Raw genomic sequence first — 25,169 nt, forward strand, 5'->3', positions numbered from 1 at the left:
CCGGCTACAAAGCGACGAAGGTCACGGCGCGAGGAGGTGCGCGCCGCCGCCGCCTCGCGATCCTCCCGTGGCCCTCCTTCGCAGTGCTGCCAACTACCTGCCGCCCGCCGTCCGACACCCGCCGATCGCGCGGGGAACCATGGAGGGAGTGAGCGCGCTGCTGGCCCGCTGCCCCACGGCCGGCCTGGCTGGCGGCCTGGGGGTCACGGCGTGCGCCGCGGCCGGCGTGCTACTCTACCGGATCGCGCGGAGGTGAGTGCGCGCGGCCATGCGGCCTCGGCCCCGCCGCCCCGCCGCCCCTGCCGCCTACCGGCGGCCGTGCGCCCGCGGCCCTCTCCCCGCAGCGGGTTCCGGCGCCGCTCGGCGCCTCCCTGCCCGAGCCCGGCGAGGCCGCAGCATTGCGGCGGGGTGGGCTTTTGTGTCCACCTGCCAAGACCCGCTCTGCACGCCCCTCACCCCTGAAACAGGACTGGGTTTGGAATCCTCACGCGGAAGCGGCTGAGGAGTGGGTCGGGGACTGCAGGAATGCGGGGTGGGCGAGAACGGCCAGCACGTGGTTGACCAACTTCCTCCCCCAGGGAGACCTGTGCGGGCCGAGCCGCAGGGTCCACAGTCACCCCTCCCCCAGCACGGCCCCCATACCCTGCGGGGGAACCCGGCAGGGATCGGACCGCGCTCTGACTGCTTTGCTCCCCTTAGCCCTGCTCCCTGGTCCTGGATAGCACGTTGGGATGGCATGATATTGGGTGGTGCGTTCAGGTCTCCTATGCTAATTTCACGTTAGCCCATTTCAGAGTCACGACCCTTGTTCCCGCCAGAAAAGCTAAGGGCAGGGGAACTAAGCGAACTGTTATTAATCAGAAGAGTCAGGGTGTCATCTGAAGTAGTCTGGTCTTGGAACCCGCATTCCCAACCTCTGGGCCATACTGCCTCCAAGAATGGGGAAGGCTGGCACACTTCAGGAGTGTTTCAAATGGGCTGGGGCTGCTGCTGAGCTGGCTAGGGGCAACCTGTCTCATGGACCTCCACGGCAGCTACTCTACCGGATCCCCATCTGATCTCCATTCCCAGGGGACAGAGAAAAGGTGGGGTTGTGAGAACATTCTGGGGACACAGTGACTGGGTTCATAGTTTCAGCAAGGGTTGCGTGAAGCTCAGATTCTGAGTGGAAGAAGTGAAGGCACTTGCCCACAGTCACTTGGCAGTAAGTGGCGGAGCTGGGATTTGAACCTGGGCAGTCTGGATGTTTTTCCTTAACCATCACCATGTACTGCTTCTCACCCAGGAGGAAAAGAAGTGAGGGGGACTGAGTCACAGGCTTCTCAGAGGAGGAAGGGGTAGGAGGGACATCAGCTGTGTCTGTAGAATGAGCCAGACTGGTAGGCTAAGGAGGGGGCGGCCTCCAGGGGAAGGTAGTCGGGGATAGAAGGAGCCCCAGCTTCTTCAGTGTGGGGGTCCCTGACAACCCACATCTCTGGTGTCCCAGTTCCTGTGCCGTTTCTGGAAGCTGGGAGGGCTTGCAGGACCAGCTGGTTCAAACCTGTCGTTTTATACAGGAGGGGACTGAGGCACAGAAACAAGATGATTTGCTCAGGCTCCAGAGCATGTTGACACAGAGCTGGGTCCAGGGCCAGATTGTTCCCTGGACGGTGCCTCTTCCCACTTAACCTGGGATGGGGGAGTGTTGCTGCAAGGATCAGAGCCTGGGCCGGGGCACTGTCCCCCAGCTTTGCCACACCGCTTTGGTGTGTGATGTGGCTTGCTTGGTGTGTGAGTCACATGCTTGTGTGGCTTGTGCTTCAAGTGCTGAGTGAGGTGGGCCAGGGGAGCTGGACAGGTCCTTGAAGACTCTTCACTGCAGCAGCCCAAGGGGCCCCATGAGCCGCCTTGGGACCTGGTGGGCTGAGACGGGCCAGCCCTTCAAAGGACACTCTGAGGTGCCCACAGAGCGCTGGCTTTTGTCTGGGGGTCTTAATTTGGCTGTTGTCATGATTCAGAAGCAAGACCAGCCCTGCAGAGACTGAGCCCTTCTCCCCCCGGGGTGGGGGGGGAGAACACCATGATGGAGAGGAACGAAAGCCATGGCCAGGGTTTTGAATGAGCCTCCAGGGAACACATGAGAATTGCTTTTGGCCCGGTGGGTGTTTGCTCAGCACAGAGGTGGAGGGACATGGAGGGAAGATGGCTGAGGAAGCTGGAGGGAGAGGTCCCCTCCCTGAGGGGCTGCAGTGCTCCCAGAGCCGCAGACCGGTCCCACCTGCATCCTCACCTGTTGGCATCCTCCCTCGGGTCCGGTACTGTTCATGATTCAGTGCTGATGGTGCAGGCCAGCACCTGTACACGGGTACCTGGTGCAGCCTGGGGGGCAGGTGCTGCTGTTCCCCCCTCTCCATCTGAGGAAAGGAGGCTTGGCAGCTGGGCTTCCTGCTCTCCAGCACCCTGCTGTGGACAGCAGGTCCCACTCCTCGCTGGCCCTTCGGCTCCTGATCCGGCCTCGCGCTCTTGGCTGCCGTTGGCACTGGAACACCATGGAAAGCCGGGTTACCCTTCCCTAGGCCTGCTCTCCCCGGGTCGGGTGGTCGAGATGGCTTCCTGAGTCCAGCCCAGCCCTGGACCCTGCTGTTCTGCATGATGTCCTGGATCCATCCTCTGCCAGCGTGTCTCTGCTGGGGACCTCGGGCCAGCCACGGCCCCCTAAGGTGTTTTTTGGGTTGTCTACTTTGTCACATTAGAAGACTGAGAGGATGCACCTTTCAGGTTTAGTGGCAGAGCCTTGTCCTGGTGACCACAGTCTCCATTTCCCACTCGCTTGTCTCCATGCTGTCCTGGTGCTGCACTCCGGCTTAGGAGATGCCGCTCTCTGGACACACACTGGGCGGACCCCCTGCCCAGCAGCCCCGCTGTTTGAATGCCATCTGTTCCTTTGCCCTGCTGGCCAGCAAACCTGTTCTTTAGGGCGACAGCGGATGCTCTGTTTATTGGCCTTTCCTGGCATCTGTCACCAGCTGCCCCGTGAGGTCATCGTTCTTGTCCCCTTGTCCAGGTCAGAAGTGGAGAGCCTGCTCATCTCTGCCTCTCTGCAAGCCTAGCTCAGAAGACACAAGGTGGACGGGCCTGGCAGGGAGGCCATCTGTCCTGGACCTGCCCACTCCAGGCCGGGCCTGCCCCCAGAGAAGTTGGGGGGGGGGGGGCTTCTGTCTTGCTGTGGCAAGGCTGCTGTTCTGCCCGGAGGCCCATTGGGTCTTGGCTGACATTTCGATGCCACTGTGGCTGCAGCCCAGAGGCACCTTCTCGGACTCTCCCTGTTGGGTAGGATGACACATATTGTGCACTCAGGACACAGAGGAGCAAACAAGGAGCCAACTAGGGGTCTGGCAAGGACCCCCTCACCTGTGAGACTGCCCTGGGTGACCCTTGGAGCCCTGCCAGAGGCTGGCCTCTTGGCCCCGAAGAGAATCAAGTCAGACTCATTGAGACCTCTTGCCAGGCCCCTTCCTGGGGCGGCGGGGCACTTCTTAGAGCCTGGTGGAACCCAGCTGACATACTGGCCTTCCCCAGACTCTGGGCTGCGCAGACAGGGACTAAGTCCATATTATCTCCATGTGGCACAGCACTAGGCCCACAGTGTGTGCCCATCTTCTGACAGGGTACTGGGCAGAGGACCTGGAGTTGCAGCCCTCAGTGGTGGACTCACCCCTAGAAACCACACACACCATCGCAGGGAATGATGGGATATTAGAACATGAGCTTTGTCTTTACTAAATGTCCATGCTCAGGACTGATGGGGTGACACTTACTAAGGGCACACATCCATCTTTTTCCCCCTGTGTGCTCAGGCTATGGAAGGACGGAGTCCAGGGCCTGCTGCTGCCACTCCCTGCTCTCGGCTCTTCCGGCCTCTGTGGTCCCAGCAGAGCGCAAGTGCTCATCATGAGGCAGTGTGGGAGCTGGGCATGCACCTTCCAGGCCTCCTGGGGCAGACAGGGGCATTCTGTCCATGCGCATCAGAGCTCCACTGAGTGAGTGGTCCCTGAGCCTTGCTGGGGCAGGTTTGGCTTAGGGAGAAGTGAGTTGGGGGTTTATGAGGGGAGCATTTCCCCAAGCAAGAGCAGGGCCAGAGCTAATCTGGCTCAGAAGGGATTGACCCAGACGTTCCTGTGTCAGGCCAGGTGAGGGCAGGTTCAGACCCAGAGGCCAGGACTGCAGGGCTAACCATGGAAACTGCACAGGCTGTGAGATCAGTGTCGAGTGGAGCCCCCAGACACCCATGTGTCTAACGCATGGGAGGCCCACTGCTTGTGCGGGGGGGGGGGGGGGGGGGGGGGGCGAATGTCATGCCCAGCTCCCTGTTGCTTTGCGAGCCCATCTGCCACTCACAGGCCTGTGGGCCCTGCCTGGCCAAGACGGGCAGCCGCTGCTCTGGCCTTGAGAGAAGCCCTCCTCACACACCCTGGGCAGGGATTGCACAGGCCTAGAGTGACAGGAGCTGGGGCCGCCTGCCCTAGGGACCAAGGCTGATCCCCTCCCTTTCCTGCTGCTGGTTTCCAGGCCTGCTCATTTCCCTAGCAACAGAGCTGGAGATTCAGAGTGGAAATGATGACTTCTGGGGTGGGAGGGGCTTCCAGGCGGGCTCCCAGGAAGGCTGCAGTTCCTGCACACCGCCATTGGTCCCCCGGGCCAGTGTCCTTGTCCCCTTCCCTGTCTCTCTAGTCACGGGCTGCCAGCTCTTCTGCTTGGCTTGAGGCCAGAGGCCAGGTGTGGCATGGTGGGGTTTTATTTTAGGGTGAAAGGGGTGAAGGGTCCCAGGCGGCAGATCAGAGAGGCCACCAGTTGGCATCATCACCCACTGAGACACGCCCTGGGCAGTCACAGAGAGGCCTGTACAGCAGGTACCAATTAACAAAGAGGCGGGTGCTTCCCTGCCCGGTGGTGCGCAGCACCAGTGTCTCGGCCAGCGGCGCAGAGTCCGCGCCTCTAGCCCAGGCCTGGCCGCCTCCTTCCACACACTGCAGGAAGCTCAGGGAAGCTCTTGATGCCGAGGGGTAACCAGCTGCCTGGTGGGCCAGCACTTCCCTAGTGTTCCCATTTGATCCTCAGCAGCCGCTCTGAGCAGGGGTTCCCATTGTCCCTACTGGCCACATGAACAGAAGTGGAGGTTCTCGGAAGCACAATGCTATCCCAGTGGCCATGCTGTGATCGCAGTACTGCTGCTTCCAGTCCGTACTCTCTGGGCCTGTGCTGTTGACAAGTTGTGACAGGGCAGTCCCTTATCCGTTGTGAGGGCTTCAGGCTAAGCTGGGGCAGGGGGTGTCCTCTGGACCCTGGGGCCTGTCCCTGCAGGGCATGGTTCCATCTCCTCTGTCCGTCTGTGGGTTGAAGGGTTTATGGGGGGGACTTTGCTGAGCCTCCTCTCTCTGCCCTTCCCACGTAACTACCTATTATTGGGCGTTTTGACCAGGCACCATAGAACACTTTCCACACACTGTCCCTCGTGAGGGAGATGTTCTTACCCCCAGTTAACAGGTAATAAGACTGAGGCTTGGAGAATTCTTATAACCTGCCCATGGCTGGTGGAGGAGCAAGGCAGGAGGCAGCTCCAGTATCTAGAGTAGGAGCTCTGCTCTTAAAGGACAGGACAGTGACATATCTGCCCCTTCACTTTGTGAAGCACCTTTATATGTCTTACGTCATTGAATCCTTGTGAGACACAGATGCCCTGGGTGCTATGGTGTTGCACTTTGCAAGCCCCACCGTAGGCACACAGATCAGAAGGAGGGAAAGGAAGGAAGGACAAGAGGGCTGAGGGAGAGTGGAGCTCCCAGGTCTCACATCTAGAAGTTGGCAGAGTTAGGACCTCTGACTCCTGGAAGCAGGGGCTTGGCCACCCTGTAGATAGCAGGGCCATCTGTGTGTTGTGCTGCCCACTGCAGCAGTGTCCAGGCACCCCTAGAGCTGAAGTGACCTGGCCAGGACCCTAGGGCTCAAGCAGCTGCCTCCCATCACGATGTGTCTAGATTCCTAGGACTGTCGGGGTTTGCTGGGCAGTTGTTGCACACAGCCCTGCTACCCCCATAGCCAGTGGTGTCTGGAGGTGCCCAGAGCACAGAGCCCTTAGTGTCTGGCCTGGGATTATCCTGCGGACCCCACCTGTCACCACATGTGTGGCGGGAAGGCCTCTGGCCTGCCACCAGGGAGGATTGGCCCCAGGCCAGGCAGCTGTCTCTGGTCCCTACCCCTCCGCCGCCTTGGCCCCCATTCTTGGGGACTTTTCTTCTGTGGAGACAGGTGGCTTCTGCCTGGAGGCTCCCTGGGAGCACCAATTCTGAAGCCCAGAAACAGGCCTCACAGGGAGGGTATCAGCCCTGGACCCGATCACTGTTGGCCCTGTGGCCTGACCAGCCTGAGCCCCAGGACACTGTGGTGGGTGGTCCTGGGTCCCCTCATGGGCACGCTGGAGCCCAGGGATCTGATATCAGGACGACTGGGGTATGGGGGCTTTGCCTGGAGTGCTCCCAGTGGATGCAGAATGTCCAGTCAAGATTCTTGCCCTGCCTAGTCCGACCTCCCGAACTCCTTCCCTGGTCTCCATCGTGCACAGAGGGCAGAGGGCTTCTGACTGACTGTATTCTTCCTTGTGCACAGGACGAAGCCGACACACACCACAGTCAACTGCTGGTTCTGCGACCAAGATACAGTGGTGCCCTACGGGAACCGCAACTGTTGGGACTGCCCCCACTGTGAGCAGTACAATGGCTTCCAGGAGGTGCGCCCGGCCCAGGCCCACGTCCCTCCCTGCCCTGTTCAGGGTCTGGCAGGCCCTCCCCTCACCATAGCCCTGGCCCTGTGCCCCTCTCTGAGGAGGAAACTGGCCCAGGGAACCCAGGTGACTTGTCCAGAGTCACACCACTGAAGTTGGCAGATTGGGGTTCAACCCTGGGTCTTTCCAGCTCACACCCACTCTGCTTTGCGCTGGACCGGGGCTTGGCCGGCTCTCTGCCGAGAGCCAGGGAGGACTTAAGGCTTTGAGGCCACACCGTCTCTGTCCCCACGACTCAGCTCTGCCACGACACCACATGCAGTAAACAAATGAGTGGCTGCAGTCCAAGAAAACTTGGTTCACAGACACAGGCAGGACTGTGGCCCTCGTTTGTGGGCCCTTGCACCAGACCTGGCTCCCGGCAGCTTGCCTGTTGGGGTTCCCTGCGAAATTTCTGCGGGAGGAAAGCTTCTGTTTGTTGCGTGGAAAGAAAGAGTGGGACCAATTGAGGCCTGCCACCACTTCCTGGAGTGTCCCGTCTGGAGCCTCCATCTTTACACGGAGCCCAGGACACCAGGCAGCTTCGCCGTTGGGTCTGGGCTCCCCCACTCACTCTTGTCCCTCCTCCCCCAGAATGGCGACTACAACAAGCCGATCCCCGCTCAGTACTTGGAGCACCTGAACCACGTGGTGAGCAGCGCGCCCAGCCCCCGCGCCACCGCCGCCGCCACGCCGCCGCAGCAGTGGGTGAGCAGCCAGGTGCTGCTGTGCAGGAGGTGCAGCCACCACCAGACCACCAAGGTCAAGCAGCTGGCCGCCTTCTCGCCTCGCGATGAGGTGAGGGCCGGGCGGGGAGGGGGTGGGGAGGGGCCCTCACCCTGACCCATGCGGCCCCATATCTCGGGTGTGTCTTCTCCCATCCCTGTCGGAGTGCACTTCTGTTCTCCGTGTCTCCTGGTCCCCCTACTCTTGACTCCAAGCCTGGGAACATGGAAACCTAGCACCTGCTGTCCAGAGGTGCTTGTCCCTGGGCAGGGCGGGTGGTTCCAAGCGGGGCCCTGTCAGATCCATCCTGTCTGTCCCTGTGAGTCAGGCTTGCCTACCAGCTGGTGGGACAGTTTGCTCTAGAGTTGGTGGAGGGAGCGCCTGGCTTTGGGGAGGGGTGGGAGGCTGGGCGCTGCTGAGAGGCTGGGTGTTGGAGGCTCACCTCCCCCAGGCCTCCCATGGTGCCTAGCAACCTTGTTATCTAGCTAGTCCTGCCTTCCCACGTGGGACCTGTGGGTGTGGCCTGCAGCACTCAGGCCCAGTGACACTGGCCCTCCCAAGGTCCAGCTTGGGAGGGAGGCAGGGAGACATGAGAATCTGCAGAAAGGAAGAGGCACGTGTGTCTTGGTAACCAGGGCAGCTGTTCTGGCGAGTCTGGCTCCAGGGAGGGACGGGCGATAACCCTGCAGGCCACCTCCGATGGAGATGTTTGGCTGCCCTGGAGACGGGGAGAGCAGTTGCTCCCTCCTTAGAGGGAGGGGAGGAGTTGGACTTGGTCTTTCAGACTATTCCTGAAGCCCCAAGGACCCTGCAGCTCTTACTGAGCTCGCAAGGGCCTTCTAGTGCTTTCTAGACTCAGGATTTACAGGAGGGGAGGCCCTGCCTCTAGGGTGTCCATCTGCTTGAGTGGCTAGTGTTGGCCCAGAGCCACCTTCTCCCATGGCTGCCCCCACCTCCCTGGAGCTCGAGTCCAGAAGCAAGGGCCACATTCACAGCCCCTGGCCTCCAGAAGTGTCCTCTGGAGAGTCTCCACCACCTGTGGGTCCCTGCTGCGGCCTGGACTGCAAGCCGGCCCTTGTCACCATGCTCAGTGTGCTGTTTGTCCTTTCAGGCAGGGGAAGAAGCAGGATCAGAGTAGGGATGACTTGCCCTTGGTCACCCCACTTGTAAGTGAACTCAGGTTTGACCCACTAGACAGGGGCCGGCTCAGTTGACCCGAGGACCCTGAGCCTCTGCCCCCGGCCCCGCAGAGCAGGTACGACGAGGAGATCGAAGTGTACCGGCACCACCTGGAGCAGATATACAAGCTCTGCCGGCCGTGCCAGGCGGCCGTCGAGCACTACATCAAGCACCAGAACCGCCAGCTGCGCGCCCTGCTGCTCAGCCACCAGTTCAAGCGCCGGGAGGCAGACCAGGGCCACACGCAGGTCTGGACTGAGTGGGGCGCCCACAGGCGTTCAGGGAACACCCTCATGGGGGGGGCCCACGGACTAGAGGACAGCTCTCCAGAGGGAGACCCTTCTCCTGGAGAAACAACCTCCCCGTGGGGCCGCGTTTCTACCCTGTCCTTACCCCTTTGTGTCGGCAGCTAGAGCAGGTGTGCTGAGCAGGATGGCTCAGTACCAGGGTCCGCTTGACAGGGTCTTGAGTTGCCCTGCTGTGTCTGGGCACTTTTCCCGCACCTGATATTCTTTCCCCACGCCCATGCGGTGGCTCTCCTCCTAGGCTGTGAGCCTCCCCCTTGCAGCCATGGAAACCAAGCGGGGGCAGAGGGGGCAGAGTCCCTGGTGTGCCAAGGCCCCAGGATTTGAACCCAAGACTCTGGCTAAAATTTGTTAACATTTTATCACGGTAGAATGTTCTGGTTTTTAAAATCTGATACATTAGCAAGTGCATTTAGACGTAAAAACTATATCTGCCCCCCTTGAGAAAGAAATTCCTACCTACCCCCGTGGGTTCCCAAGTATGCCTTTGTTCAGTTGGCATGTGGTTTCTAGTCTAGAGCCAGGCGCCGGACCACACAGCCATGCCACCAACCCACATGCCCACGTTTGCACAGTAGGACACTCGGACCTGTGGTTGTTCTGCTCACCACCGTGTTCCTGGACTGAACAACTTAGTGCTATATCTTTAACTTTGGCCAGAGTTATCTATGTATTTATTGTAATTCCAGGTAAAATCACAGTAGGAATTTTTGGTGAGAATTTGGCAAAATTATTGAAAAACTTACTTCAAAGAATAAGGTCACCATAATAGCAGAAAGGTTTCTTTAAAGCATGCAAGAGGCCCCTCCCCGCACGGTAGCTTTCACAGTGGAGTGAAGCCCTGGAATTGGGTGGGTCCGTGGAGCTCAGCGGTAGGCCCAGAGATAGAGCCAGTCACATCTGAGAATTTCAGGCACAGGAAGACAGCGTCTCTTGTCATCAGGCCCTGAGTGGGTTCCTCAGTGAGTGATCTGGGACCCTGGTCAGACCCCCGAGCACAGGGTAGGCGGCAGCAGTGGCTGCTGGTGGCTCTGGCCAGCTCATTAATCGGTCTCTTCCTCCCCCAGAGCTTCTGTTCATCCGCGGTGAAGGCCCCAGTCCAGGTCATCGTGCTCCGCGCCCTCGCCTTCCTGGCCTGTGCCTTCCTGCTGGCCACCACACTGTATGGCACCAGTGACCCTTTTGCCCCAGGGGTCACCCTGCCCCCAGCTTTGCCGGGTGGCAATGGTTCAGCCACTCCTGACAACGGCACTGCCCCTGGGGCTGAGGGCTGGCGGCAGCTGCTGGGCCTGCTGCCTGAGCATGTGGCAGAGAAGCTGCGAGAGGCCTGGGCCTTCGGGCGGAACCACCGCATCGGCGTTGTGGTGCTGGGCCTGCTCACCTGCCTGCTGGCCATGCTGCTGGCCGGCCGGATCAGGTGCGTGTGGGGCCCAGCGGGTCTGCCCTGGTTGCTGCGACTCCTGTCTAAGGCAGGGCTCAGTGGGGCTGGAGCCCAGAGGGCCTGCTGGGCACAGCCCTGGGCTGCAGGCTGTGTAGCTGAAACTCGACACACCTGTTGGGAGTGTGTCGAGCAGCTGGGAGTCTGGCAGGCTAGACCATGCAATTGCGTTGCATTGGGGGGGGCAGCACTGTCAGGCCAGTGCACCGCTTCCCACTGTGCACTGAGGCTCCTGGGGCCTGTGCCTTGCTTCTCTCCACCTTGGGCTCCTGGTCCGCAAAGTTGGGTGGGGTGCTGACCCCCTGCCTTATGAGAATTGAGGGTGCTATCGGGCCCCTGCTTTCCCTCCCCGTGCAGTAGCAGACTCTGTTCTGAATGGTGTCTGCGCATTTTGGTGACTCTGGGGGAGCTTTCTTGGCCCCATTTTACAGGCTAGACACATTCACCTGCTCAGAGTCGGGCAGCGTGTTCGTGTTGGAGGCGGGGTGAGAGGTCCGGGCTCTCTTCGGGCTCTGGGTTCTATCCTCTAAGCAGGATCGGGCCGATGGGGGAGGCAAGAAGTGGCGAGACAGGGAGGAGTCTTGTCCTGCCAAGGACGCCCTCGCAAGCCCTGCTCTTCTTGCAGGCTCCGGAGGATTGACGCCTTCTCCACCTGCCTGTGGGCCCTACTGCTGGGGCTGCACCTGGCTGAGCAGTACCTGCAGGCCGCCTCGCCCAGCTGGCTGGACACGCTCAAGCTCAGCGCCATGTCCCTGTGCTGCCTGGTGGGCTTCACGGCGGCTGTGGCCACGAGGAAGGCTATGGGCCCGCGGAGGTTTCGGCCCCGAAGGTCAGAGAAGCAGCAGTGATTGCGGGGGGAGGATGGACGGACGGCCCCAGAGCTCTGCCCCAGCCTGGAGCAGGCACTCTGTCTTACATCTCTCTTCCCTGCTTCACTCCTGCCCCTGCGCAGCCCTCCACTGCCCTGAGGGCTCAGGCCTGCCCCCTCCCCTTTTCCTCTCCACACCAGTCACCCCCCAACCTAAGATGCTCCCCGAGCGCCCTTTAGCTGCTCACCACTGCCACCATTGCTCTGGCCAAAGACCCCTTGTTGCCCCAAGACCAGATTGTGGGTGACACCCACAGCCTGCCTGTGCACTTGGGCCTCCTTATGGCGACCCCATCCTGGCCACGCCCCCTGGCTCTGACACTGTGCGGTGAAGGTTGTGGGCCTGCTTCCTGCTTCTCCTTCTACCAGCCCTGTCTCTGGGCTCCTGGCATGGGCTGGTGACAGTGGCTGCAGGCTGGGCCCTTGTCGCATGGCCTGACCACTTGGGCAATTTGATACGGGCAGGTGCTGTTGAGCGGGACCCAGAGGAGAGGCCTGTACCTCATCTCCACGTCACTTTCCTGCTCTGTCTCTGGTCCTGCCCAGTGCCCGGCCAGCCCTGCTGGAAGCCCGTGGAACCAGATGGAGTATAGGCTGCCCCCCTGGGTCCGCTGTCCCATTCCCACTCCGAGACCCCCGTTACTCCCTCAGCCTCCTCCCCGGGAATGGAGGGTGCAGTCCTGGGCCCAGACTGGCCTTGACCATGAGTTTGTAGGGCATGGCTCCACTCAGGTGGACAGTAGGAAATCCTGTGTCTGCTGTGGTCAGCAGCTTTCTTGAACAGCCGGCCGGGCAGGGAGTTTGCCCAGGCTAGGAGAGTCTGAAGTCTTTCCTTTGTTCATCTGCTTATTTGGCACAACCGTGGGTCAGACAGACAGAACTAGGGCATGCATGCCCTGCCCACTCTCCTGGAAGCCCCTGGCTGTGCCCTGGAGAGTCCGGAGCCTGACCCTCAAGGTTGGACCACCCACTTGCCCCTGCAGGGACAGGGTCCAGGCTTTCTGGACCATGACGCCGGCAGTGCGGGGCCTGAATGGCTTCCACTGGCCCTGCAGGCCCCAGCCCTGGGATGTCCACAGTTCTCCACTCACCCCTCCATATGATGTCTGGGGAAAGATCTAGCTGCCCAAGGTTAGCACTGGGTAAGCAGCCTAAGGGACGTGCAGGTCCATGAAGATATCAGGACATTTGTCACTCTGGCCTATCCCTGTCACCACTTTTTGGGCCCCTAGATCCCCTCACGGAGGGTGCTGAGGCCTCTTTCCACTTCTCTGTGGGGCAGCCACAGAGCCCACAGGGGCCTTGGCATCACTCTCCCTGGTCTGGTGGGAGGGGAGGGCTAGTGTCTGACCCAGACTGCTGCTCACTAGCTCTGGGCCTGCAGGTCCCTGCTTCTCCCGGCCTCAGATTACCCTCTGTGAAATGAGGTAGACCCCTTTCCAGGACCCCTGATCTCGGTGTGGATAGTCTGGAACCCGAGGTGTTGTCCACACGTGAGGTAGTTCTTGGCCTGAGGGCTACCTCCAGGGGTCAGGGCTGGAGGCTGGACCAGGGTTGTCCTCTGCCTGGTGTTTTGTTCTCTGATGACCCCAGAGTGGGCCACGCACTCCCTCCAGGGCCCACGTCCTGCCACTCGTCACTCTGAGTGTAAGATTCCCTCCATGTCTACCTCCTCCACTCCGCACACCGGAGCCCAGAGGAAGCTCCATGCAAGGGGCCACCCACTAATGGCCTGTGGGCTAGGGGGCACAGGCCCTGACCACACCCCAAGAGAGGTCCCAGAGAGCACGAGAGTTCCCCCTGAGCCCCACTGTCACTAGTGTTCGTGTCCATGGGGTCCTAATAGGCTGCCCGGTGAGATGTGTGGCCTCAGACGAGGCCCTGCCTGCCTCTCTGTGGGGTGAGCTGGTCCCACGGACAGCACAGGAGGAAGGTGGACGGCTGAGCCCGACCCTGAGCCTGCTTCCTGCCCCTTCAGCCCAGCCACTTGCCGGAGGCCAGGGGAGATGCATTTCCAGGTGGGGCCAGGGGACTCTTGGCTATGTTCCCTTGTATCTGGAGTCTCCCGTTCTCAAGGAAGCTGGTGGCATGATGCTAATTACTGCTTTTCTTGGCGTTCTTGGAGTAGAAGCAGGACATCTGTATGTGTGTGTGTGTGTATTTAAGTTAAATTATTTATAATAATCATAACCAGCTTTCTATCTGGCCAGGAGCCCCTCCCTGCAAAGCAGATGTCTGCCCTTGCCCTCGGTGGGGCGGGAAGACACTGGTGAAGGGAGCTTCCTGGCCTTTGTAGAGTTTTGTGTAACTTTACCCTCTGTCCCTTCAAGTTTCATTACTTGGAGCAAATTCCAGCACCTCCTGAATGTTACTGGCAGCAGCCGCGGAAGTACAGGCACCGCTGGGATCGGGGTTCATTAAGTGGGAGTGTGTCCTCCCTGCCAGGGAGCCTGTCCCTGAGACTGAGGGAGGTACACGTGTCAGCCGTCTCCCTCTGGTGCTGGGGTCCCCACCCCAGCCCAAGCAGGCTCCTCCAGTAACAGTTGCCCAGGAGCAAACCACCTCGAAGCGCCAGCCTGAGAGGAGCCTGTCTCTTCTGTCTGTCTGTTGCTGAGTGTCTCGTCATCTCTGGTCCTGTCGTAGAACCGCGGTGATTGTCTAGTGACCCTCTAATCGCTGTAACCACAACTCCCAGCCGTAGATGTTGTGTGTTTGATGCTGTATTTTAAATAAATGCCTCCGGGGCCCTGCTTTGACCGGTGGGCGTCAGGTACCACGTCTTTTTTGTTTTTTCTTTCATTTTCCTTATGAGGCCTCCTCAGTGCCAGGTGGGCACTCTGGGATAGGGGCATGCCCACAGGAGGAGGTTTGGGAGCTGGCAAGGTGGGCATCGAAAGGCTCAGGCCACAGCCGTCCTCACATGACCTGCTGAGCGGGTTTTCCCCATTTCAGTAAACTGCTGCTTGAACTATGCGTGCTCCCTCCGCTCCCAGCTTGGACTGGGATTGGGCTGAAGACACAGCATCCCTCAGTGTCGGATGGGACGCAGTACAAGCACCCTGCCCTTCCTCAGACCTCTTTATTTCAGCGGGCATGCGGTCTGGCTTCTGGGCTGGGTGCCAGTCTGAGACGGGGTTTGAGAGCGCAGGGCAGTCTGCGGGCCCCGCGGGAGGGAGTGCTGGTCCTTAGGCAGCTCTCAGGAGCAGGGGAGGTGGGACTCCTTTCACAGGGGTCTCCTGGGGACCGTGCTCTGCAGAATCATGACAAACTCACACTTGGCACCTCATGTGGATCTGCTAGTTGAGTGATGCCACTGAGTGTCACAGTGAGAGGGATCAGACCAAAGAACTGTTCCCCCTCAATGCCAGCATTTTCAGTGACTTCAGAGACAGGACAGTGTCTGGGCCAGAGGACACGAGGCTCAGGTGTTTAGCACAGGGCAGCCACAGGTGTGAGCAGGATCGGGGACAGTGCCACCAAGACCTCACTTGGTCCTGGGCTGCTGACCACCTCTGAAACCCGCAGCCTTGCTCAGACCCTCTCTCGCTTGCTCGATGCAGGGGGCCCTCAGTAGGGCTGGCTAGTCAGGGTAGCACAGGAGGTGCCCAGCAGAGCCCTGCTGCCATCTGCTGGGGGGCCTGGGTGTGCTCTGCTCTTGTCAGGCTGCACCTGCTGGGTAGGCCCCAGCAGGGCAGCTTTCTGCACAATCCTAGCGGGTTGGCCAGAGGTCCCAGCTGCAGTGCCTGGAGTTTCCCCTTCTGCCGAATGGCTTCACAGTTCTAAACTGAAGGCACAAAATCACATGTTCTGTTTAGAGTGGAGCCTTCCCCAGCTGTCTTGGGGGCAAGGAGGTGGCTGTCAAGACAGGCTTCAGGACAGGGCGACAGGTGGGATACAGGCATGCACACCTGGGGCCAGCCAGGTTGACTGGACCATTCTGCAGCTTGGTTTGATGAGCTCCTACCTTGATTTCCCTGTGTTCCCTCAGACACTCAGCCCGCCTTTGGTTCTGAAGTCCAGGTGGCCTGCCGGCCCTTTGGAAGGTATTAAAAAGGTCACATGATCTCCAGGAGGGCAACACTGACCCTGCACTTGACTCAAAACTTGTTTAAAGGGAGGAGCAGGGGTAGAAAATAGTGTGGACCTCAGCAGAGTGCAGCTGGGCTAGCAATGCCCTCCCCGTTCAGTTGTGATGGGCCCAGGGGGTCCCTTAGCCACCCCGGCTCTGCTGTAGGGCCTGAGCCAGCCTGCCTGTCCATCGACACATTGTCCATGGGCTCATTTGTCCCTTGGAACGAGGTAAGGCTGGACCTCCCGCAGCTCTGTCCAGACGGTGGGCGGACTAATGTATTAACTGTCTCTCCCTCCCTCTCTGTAATCGGTTGCCTTAATCAGAAGCATGGTTGACATTCTGGCTTGGGGCCACCAGGTCCTGTTGTGTGATTTGTACCATTCTCGAGTTAAAGAGACACTGTCACCTTCTGTCTTTTGGGCAGCCTTGCGGTCGCTTACAGGTCTTTTCCAAGTTCGAGTCTGGCTTGTGTCCTGCGTGTCTCTTCCTGGGGATCCTAAGCCTGGCCGCCACCCACCCTCTGCCCTACGAGGGGCTTTAGATTAGTGTCCAGTGTCTGAGGCCAGAGAGCAGCAGTTGGACTCCTGGAGTCAGGGCCCAGGGAGCGGGGGCCCCCTGAGCTCAGCTGCTGTCAGGGGGCTCTGGACACGAGCAGGAAGGACAAGGAGGAGCCCAAGGCCACTGGCCATTACTGAGAGCCTGGCGTGAGGTTGGCAAGGGCGACAGTGTCACTTTAATACCGAGACTCGTAGTGGAACTAGTTTGCTGTGACGCTGAGGGCGATCGGAGGGGGCATGCGGGGAGGGGCGGGTCACACTGGCACCTCCCAGCCACCTGACCCTAATGGTGTGAATGTGGTTGGACTGCTTTTCTGCTTCAACTAATGCACGCCTCCTCTGGGACCCCGATTCAGGCCCCACCTTGCACGGGGAGGGGGGGGGCAGCTGGGCGGAGGCTACCCCGGAGCCCCCCAGGCTGACCCTCCTCTCCCCTGCCCACGGGCTCTCACAGGTACCTGCCCGGAGACTCTGCCGGCCTTTTCCCCATGTGCCCTGGCCTGGCCATACCCTGCCCGAGCGTCACAGGCTCTTCGCCGTCTCTGTTCCTCCCGGCCCCGGCGCCCAGCTTCCTGCCCCTGGGCAGCCAGCAGCTGTTCCGGTCTCCCCGACGGGCCTCACCCTCCTCACTGCCAGGCCGCCTCAGCCGGGCCCTCTCGCTGGGAACCATACCCTCTCTGACCCGTGCAGGTAAGAGGCACCTGGGCACGGGGCTGGGCTGGCCTGGGGGCGGCTGGACACGGGGACTCTGGTTGAGGACAGCTGGGGGTTTGGGGTTCCTGCTGCAAAGACAGGAGGAGGACCTGGGTTCAAATCCTGCATCCACTCAGCAGCTGCCCTTCGCCAAGGGACTTACCACTCTGAGCTTCAGTTTCCCTCATGGAAAACCCACCTCTTAGCCTCAGGGCTAAGAGAGATGGTGTGTGTAGTGTGCTCACGAGGGCAGCGGCGTCCAGTCCCCGGACTTTCTGTGTGGTCCAGGGGCAGGACTCAGGTCAGGTCAGTCACATTTGCCGAGTGCTTGCTACACATGGACTCTGGTACTACCGGGACCTGATTTTTGTCACAGAGACTGGCTCATTTTTCATTTTCCCTGCAGGATTTTCCTGGAAAGGCTTTTCCTGCTCGGGGCCCTGTGTGTGTTCGTGCTGGGGACACCACCCCGTGTGGCTGGGCTTGCATCGCCCTGGGGGCTGGAGCGCGCTCGCTGGGCCCCGGGCAGGACCCCGTTCTCTGAAATTTGTATACCCTCTGGGTTACACCAGCTTGCTGACCTGCAGTCACTGTCTCGTGGACTCCCTCAGCAGCTTTGCCACGTGGGGGTCCCAGCTCAGTCAGACACCCTCTGAGCCTTTAGGAGTTGGGGTTGAACCCAGCTCTGTGTATGTAGGTGGTCCTTGTAGCTAGAGGATGGTCCCACTGCAGGAGGGACAGCTCACAGGAAGACACAGTGCTTGAACTGAGCAGTGGGTGGAGTTGAGGCCTCCATGGTGGGACGGAAGGCGGGATTACACTCAGTGCAGAGGCCTAGACCCTGGAGATTCCTGCGTCACCAGCATGGCTGGAAATCCTTAATTAGTCGAGTTACCGAGTCCCTCCGTGCGAGTCACCGCTGAGACCCGGCCCAGGCAGGAGCTGGTGCACTGGCCTCCTCAGCTCTTGGTCAGCAGGAGCAGGGGCCATGGCAGCCCCGGGACTGGGAACCTGGAGGCCCAGCACCTATCCCCCCACCCCACCTGGAGCCAGGGGCGTTCCAGGCCCTCAGGGTGGGGGTGTTTGGAGCTCTGCCAAAGCCTTTTGGGGACTGTCTTGGGGGAGAGAGGGTTGTAGATTGCCAGGGGGTGGGCACTCAGCTTTCTTTTTTTTTTTTACAGCGTCAGAGAGAGGGACAGACAGGAACGGAGAGAGATGAGAAGCATCAATCATCGGTTTTTCGTTGCCACACCTTAGTTCATTGATTGCTTTCTCATATGTGCCCTGACCATGGGGCTACAGCAGACTGAGTAACCCCTTGCTCGAGCCAGCGACCTTGGGTCCAAGCTGGTGAGCTTTTGCTCAAACCAGATGAGCCCGCGCTCAAGCTGGCGACCTCGAAGTCTCGAACCTGGGTCCTCCGCATCCCAGTCCGATGCTCTATCCACTGCGCCACCACCTGGTCAGACGGGCACTCAGCTTTTTGCTATTTTTTGTTTGTTTCTTTTGTTTTTAGCCAAAGAGACAGAGATAGACAAACAGGAAGGGGGAGAGATTAGAAACATCAGTTCGTAGTTGTGGCACTTTAGTTGTTCATTGATTGCTTCTTGTACATGCCTTGATGGGGGGACTGCAGCCAAGCCAGTGACCCCTTGCTCAACCAACGACCTCAGGCTCAAGCCCGCGACCTTGCGCTCAAGCCTGCCACCTTAAGGTTTTAAACCTGGGTCCTCAGCGTCCCAGGCCAATGCTCTATCCACTGGGTCACTGCCTGGTCAGGCTTTTTAAAAATAGATTTTAGAGAAAGGAAGGGAGAGAGAGAAACATCGATTTGTTGTTCACTTATTTACGCATACATCAGTTGACTCTTGTATGTGCCCTGACTGGGACTGAACCCTCAACCTTGGTGCATCAGGACAATGCTCTAACCAACTGAGCTACCAGACCAGGGCCTCTTGGGTTTTGTTTTGTTTTGTTTTGTTTGTTTGTTTGTTTTTTACAGAGATAGAGTCAGAGAGAGGGATAGACAGATAAGAACGGAGAGAGATGAGAAGCATCAATCATCAGTTTTTTGTTGCGACACCTTAGTTGTTCATTGATTGCTTTCTCATATGTGCCTTGACCGCAGGCCTTCAGCAGACCGAGTAACCCCTTGCTCAAGCCAGAGACCTTGGGTCCAAGCTGGTGAATTTTTGCTCAAACCAGATGAGCCCATGCTCAAGCTGGCGACCTCGGGGTCTCGAGCCTGGGTCCTCTGCGTCCCAGTCCGATGCTCTATCCACTGCGCTACCTCCTGGTCAGGCTTGCTTTTTTTTTTTTTTTAAGATGTTACTGATTTTAGAGAGAGGAGAGAGAGAGAGAGAGAAGGGCAATTGGGGAGAATCTGTTATGTGCCTTGATTAGGCAAGCCTAGGGTTTCGAACTTGGGACCTCATTGTTCCTGGTCATTGAACAACCACAGGTCAGGCCTCTTGGTTTATTCTTTAAAAATGGAATGACCTAGGTTAATTGCCCTTTGGGAAAGGCAGGGATATAAATGACAAAGGTTGGCTTTCAGCAGAGCAGCTGTGGGGGGTAGAGGGCAGGCACCTGGCCTCTCAGCAGGCCTGACCTGTGTGCCCTTTCTTTCCGGGCCAGACTCGGGGTATCTGTTCAGTGGGAGTCGCCCGCCGTCTCAGGTGTCTCGATCTGCGGAGGTTCCTGTTTCAGGTAAGGACAGAGAGCCAGGAGGAGTGACAGGGAGCTCCTCGGGTGGGGGCAGCGTGGGGGCCGGGGCTTCCGGAGCCGTGCGTGGGGTGGGACGGCATGGGCTTGGGGGCCAGGCGGGTCTGTGTTCAAATCCCAGCCCGTGCCTCCCAGCTGAGCAGCCCCGGGCAAGTGACTGCCACCCCTGTGCCTCCGTCTAGCAGGGTTAGATAGAATGCTGTTGTCTCTCCCAGCGAATGCGATGGGGATGGCACACTCCGGGTCCCACCAGCAGCAGGGCTTGGGTGAGTTGACCTTAGTGCTCGAGAGTGGGTTTCTGTGTGGACCTTGCTCTCAGCTGAGAGAGGTGCCAGGGCTTTGGATAGAATTAGGAGGCAAGGGCCATGGCTGCGGCTCTGTGGCCCTCTCCCTTCCCTCCGTTGCCTGGCAGGGCACATGCTCCTCCTCCCTCGGTGCCCTCGGTCTGCACAGCCTTGTCGTTCTTCCTGGGTTGATGGAGGAGCAGAACAGCTGGGGCAGGCTCGCTGTCACAGACGATCACACATCACCAGCGCTGTCTTTGTTGTCTTTCTGCCTTCCAGATTACTTCTCTCTGCTGGCGGGAAGCTGCCCTTCCCCGCTCCCCTCCCCTGCACCCTCCGTGGCCAGCTCGGTGGCCTCCAGCTCCGGCTCTCTGCGCCACCGCAGGCCCCTCATCAGCCCTGCCCGACTCAACCTGAAGGGGCAGAAGCTGCTGCTCTTCCCGTCGCTCCCCGGGGAGGCCCCCAGCACCCCCAGCAGCTCAGACGAACACCTGCCCCACAACGGCAGCCTCTTCAGCGTCGAGCCACCCCAGGTCCCACAGAGGCAGCCGGCTCAGGACATGAAGCACACTGTGGGTATGACCCTCTGAGCGCCCTCCCGGGAGGCAGAAGAGCCCAGTAGGGCTGGTTGGAGCCTCTGTGGTCAGTGCACAGTAGGGACACTCACGACAAGGCTGCACGGAGCTGTCCTTGATCTTATCCCAGTGTGTGCAGCCACTATCTCAAGCTCCAGTAGCCTCTGGCATGGCTTCTTGTGACCTTAAACCTTCCAGGACATTGCCTTCTGTTGACTGATTTTATTTTTTTGCTTTTTTTTTTTTTTTTGTCTTTTATTGATTTGAGAAAGAGCTCAATTGGTTGTTCCACTTATATATGCATTCATTGGGTTTTTCTGTGTGAGAAAGACAGAGAGGGACAGGCAGGGATAGGCAAACAGGAAGGAAGAGAGATGAGAAGCTTCAACTGGTAATTGTGGCACCTTAGTTGTTCATTGATTGCTTTCTCCCATCCAAGTACTAACCAGGCCCGACCCTGCTTAGCTTCCGAGATCAGACAAGATTGGGTGCGTTCAGGGTGGTATGGCCGTAGACCACTGATTGCTTTCTCATATTTGCCTTGACCGGGGGCTCCAGCTGAGCCAGTGACCCCTTGCTCAAGCCAGCGAACTTGGAGTCATGCCTTTGATCCCACACTCAAGCTGGCGACCTCAGGGTTCCAAATCTAGGTCCTCAGCATCCCAGGTCAGCGCTCTATCCACTGCCACCGCATGGTCAGACTCATTGGGTTATCCTTATAGGTGCCCTGACTGGGGATCACACCAGGAACCTTGGTCTTATCAGGTTGATGCTCTAGCCACCTGAGCTGCCTGGTCAGAGCTTTATTTTCTTGTTTTACAATTGACCTTGAGGTTGTCTCTTAGTATGGGTCAGAAATGCATTGTGCCCTATCGGGCTGTGTCTGGTAGCAGATATTTTCATTTTGCTCAAATGATGTTGGTCTGCAAAGCATTTAAAAATTTTTTAAATTAAGCCTCAACCTTGAAAATCTAAAATTTTCACACAAACATGTGGAATTCCTGTGTCTTTCACATCGAGAGATGTCAGAAGATCAGGCCACACTGGGCCTGAGTTCTGGCCAGCCTGGTGGAAGGGCAGGCTGAGGTCCTGCGTCCCAGTCTCTGCACGCCCTGTCCCGCTGACTTGGGAGCCTCACTGTGGCCGTCGCCTGCCACCTGTGGGCTGTGGGGTTTGCTGCTCCTGATCTACCAACTCCCCTCCTGGCAGCTGGGAGCCAATCGGGTATCAGGCTCCTCCCGTCTGGGGTGGGCCGAGCAGGTGGGCCACACGCAGACTGTCCTGTCTCTGGGGGCGGACTGGGAGTGCCCACCGAGACGCCCTCTTCTCTGCAGACATGAGGTCCATGCCGGAGAGAGCCAGCGCCTGCGGCAGCCGCTCCATCAAGAAGGAGGACGACTCATCTCAGTCGTCCACCTGTGTGGTGGACACCACCACCAGGGGCTGCTCAGAGGAGGCTGCTGCCTGGAGAGGTCAGCACGCCGGTTTGGGGAGGAGGGCCGGGCAGTATGGGGCCTCGGTCTGCAGCCACCATCGCCCCTGTTCTCTGGAGGGCCCTGACAAAGAGAGACCCCTCGAGGGCCCTCTAGTGACGGGACAGTTAGGTAACCCACCCAGGGCCTCTGGGTCCAGCCCGTGGCTCAGCAGACCACATTCCCTGCTGATGGGGTCTGGTTCTGTGCTCCCTGTTATATTAGTCTTTGGTCACAGGTGGCCATTTAGATTATAAAAGTTAAAATTTGGTAACAAAAGTTAATTCATTAGCTGCACCAGCCTCATTTCAGGGGCTCCACTGGCCAGTGCGGCCTGTGGCTGCTCTGTTAGACATCACCTTTGCAGACAGGTCCCTGGGAGGGCGCCCCCTGGGAGGGGGCTCTGGGGGCGCTGGGGACCAGCACACGGGCTGCGGCCTGCGGAGCGCATATGAGGTCAGCACCTGGTGCTCTCTAGGGAGTGGGGCCCACGGTATCTTGAAGATGGGTGCAGGGAGGTTTCCTGGAAAGAAAGGGTGCTGCCCCCATATCAGCTGGGATCTGGGAGTGTGACCCCGCAGTATTGAGGTCATGCCCTAAGCATAGACTTGGGGAAAAGGATCCCAGTCGGCTGCCTACCTCTGAGGCCTGGGCAGGATTCTCATTTCCCTAAAGTCCGTTTTCTGTTTATAAAGCAAGGTCACGGCCCTACCCCATCAGCGAGGTACAAACACTGGTCTGGTGGGTGGCATGGGCTCAGGAGGGGTGGCAGGGCTTGACCTGCTGACCCCAGGATGGAGTGTCTTTCCGGGTAGGAGTCCTCGGCACCAGAAAAGAGCTGGGGGGCGGGGCCTCAGGCCCACAGGTGCAGTTCTGGGGGGCCAGGGGTGTTTAGTGGCACAGAGACCCCCACCCCAAGTTCATCTTCCCACCTTCATGCCTCTGACTGGTCTCTCCATTTTCTCGAAGGTCATTTCGGCCCCTCACTGGTCCAGGGCCTTCTGGCTGTGAGCTTGGCTGCCAACGCCCTCTTCACCTCAGCCTACTTGTACCAGAGCCTGCGCTGACCCCGCGGCCCTCCACCTCCCGGTGCCCAGAGTGTCTCGAGAGTGTACCCAGGTGTACGCTACTGCCACCACTGCCACCTTCGCCTCTCCTCCAGGGCCCTTGACACACCGGGCTGAGTCCTGTCCTCAGGCGCCTTCTCCCCCGCAGACTGGGCTGAGCGCGGCTGTGAGGTCACACTCCTCCCGCCCATCTCTTGGCTCACATCAGTTGTGTTTGGTGCTGCCCCAAAGCCAGGGACCTCCCAGGGGCTTCATGGCCCCGGGCCCCCTCCCCGGTCCAGCCCCGCCTGCAGGGACACCACCACCACTGTGACTGCAGCAGGAGCCGGGCTGCCCTGACCCCACAGCCCAGGCCGAGGTCACATCTTAGTACTGTATTCCCTTGTCCCACCGGGCACCTCAGGCTCCCTGGGGAGGCGGGAGGGATGGTCTCCGTCACTCGTCCTCAGGCCTGCCCAGCGGACACTCAGCCTCCCGTGGGCAGGCCCCTTGAGGACGAGCATTCTCTGCCCCGTGGCCAGGCCTGCCCTCCGGCTCTCCTGGTGGGCAGGTTAATGCCTAGGATCCCAGCCCTGGGCACCTCAGATTCCTAGGTCTCGGGCCCAACTGGGCCTTCAGGACTAGTGTAAGCACCTCACCCCCAGACTTCTTTCTGCCCAAGTGCACCCCCTTTTTATTACCTCTGGTGACCTTCCCAGGCAGCAGTCCTGCTACCCTGAGAACACTACGCAGGGCCCCTCCTTCGTGGGCTGCCCGCAGGAAAGGGGCCTTGCCCTGCCCTCAGCCCAGTTGTGCCGTGGGACTGCCCGGGGCAGCCCACAGGTCACAGATGCGACCGGACCCCGCCCCGCCGTGAGCCCGACTCCTCTCTGCCACTGAGACCCCCTTTCTCCCTCTGATTCTGCTGTCACTGTCGGCTGCTGCGTGTGACCTCTGGTTTCAGGCCACCTGGGCTGGCTTTCTTTCCTCCCCAGCTCCTCTCGGTCCCCACCACTGCCCTTCCAACCCCCACTGCAGGCTGCCCCCCCCCCCTTGCCCTGGTGCTGGGGTCCCCGTCCTGCCCCTAGAGGAGGAGGGAGGGACCTCGGTCTGGCACAGGGAGCCTCACGATGCTGGGAGGGGTGAGACGCTATGGATGTCAGACTCCCCGTCCCTGTGGCCCAGGGCCTTGGACACCGACCGGCGGGGGGCAGCGCGTGTGACAGCGAGCGTGTTTGTGCCCCTGGGAGAGGAGTTGGCTGCCCTGTTGAGTCCAGAGTCATGGGGGCAGGAAGGGAGGTCTTCACTCTTATCATTCAGGGATGAAGTTTCATTTTATTTTTCTACACCTTTCTGCTGGCTAAGGCATTTTGTGGGTTAAGCAGGATGCCCCCAGTTCTCCCTGCCAGGGAGGGTTAGTTTTTTTAAGCTTTGGGTGCTTTTTTAGTAATTTTTTTTACCATGTGGGGAAGAAGAATGCTCTGACTTCTCTCTCTTCTTCCCCCACTCCTGTCCTGAGAGCTGCTTCCTGCCCTGTCCCTCACCCTAGAACACAGGAATTTGGGGGGCTGGGGGCCACACCAGGACCCTGAGTCCAACTGCCACAGATGGTTCCCACTCAGAGATGGTGTCCCTTGGCCCCTATTTGTATAGTGGGCATGTGTGTCGACTTTCTAATTTTATTTTTTGCCTAATAAAGCCAAACTCCATTCTCGAATGTGCTTCCTCTCTGGCTCTGAGGAAGTCCCAACACAGAGGGCCCACACCCAACCCAGGCCTGGCCCAGCCTGGCCCCTCCCTCCCAAAGCCAGGGTCCCAGCACCCTGCAGAGGCAGGGGAGAGGCTCACTTACGTTTTCTTTGAAACATGAAACACAACCTTATTTACAAAAGCAAGAAAGGAAACCAGAAAAGATAGATAGCAACCTTTGAACAAAGCCTGTTCGTCTTCATTGTCTGCAGTTCAGCCGAGGAGCACCCTGACCTGGGGGCGGGGGTGCAGTGGAAGTGCCTTACTAGGGTTTGTTCAGGGCAGAGCTCAGGCTAGGGTCCTGGGGCTCGTGGTGCGGAGTGTGGGTGCAGTGTGACTGTCCCTGGGAAGACAAGGGGCTGAACAGGAGAAGAAGGCCGGGGCCGGAAGGGCGAACTGGAGTTTGCCGAGCAGGCAAGGGAGGGTGGTCCTGCACACGCCCCAGGGCTCAGGCAGGACGTGCTCAGCTGTCTCCAGAAAAGTGTCCCAGCCAGGGCCGCAGGGCCGTGGTCATCCACACTCAGACCTTGTTCTCTCCTGAGCACACTCGGAATGGCCTGGTGACCCAGTAGCTGGGCTGAAGTCAGCTGGCCCAGCGTGAGCAGGTGCAGAATGGGCGCTGAGGAAGCCCTCGGGGACGCTGCCCTGGTCCCCTGCTGAGCCAGGAGCCCGGGCTGGGGGCCCT

General features: G+C 59.4%; 1 protein-coding gene across 1 annotated transcript; it reads left to right on the forward strand.

Moving 5' to 3' along the window:
• TMEM201 (transmembrane protein 201) lies at window positions 1-24,446 on the forward strand. Its single transcript, XM_066374982.1, has 11 exons — window positions 1-252; window positions 6,643-6,763; window positions 7,391-7,594; window positions 8,773-8,949; window positions 10,074-10,423; window positions 11,070-11,273; window positions 16,396-16,631; window positions 19,272-19,343; window positions 19,922-20,218; window positions 21,552-21,689; window positions 22,659-24,446. The coding sequence occupies exons 1-11, from the start codon at window positions 140-142 to the stop codon at window positions 22,754-22,756; spliced, it is 2,010 nt and encodes a 669-aa protein (XP_066231079.1). The 5' UTR covers window positions 1-139; the 3' UTR covers window positions 22,757-24,446.
• Window positions 24,447-25,169: the final 723 nt, after the last annotated feature.

The sequence above is a fragment of the Saccopteryx leptura genome, chromosome 3 (genome assembly GCF_036850995.1).
Source record: "Saccopteryx leptura isolate mSacLep1 chromosome 3, mSacLep1_pri_phased_curated, whole genome shotgun sequence".
Lineage (NCBI taxonomy): Eukaryota > Metazoa > Chordata > Mammalia > Chiroptera > Emballonuridae > Saccopteryx > Saccopteryx leptura.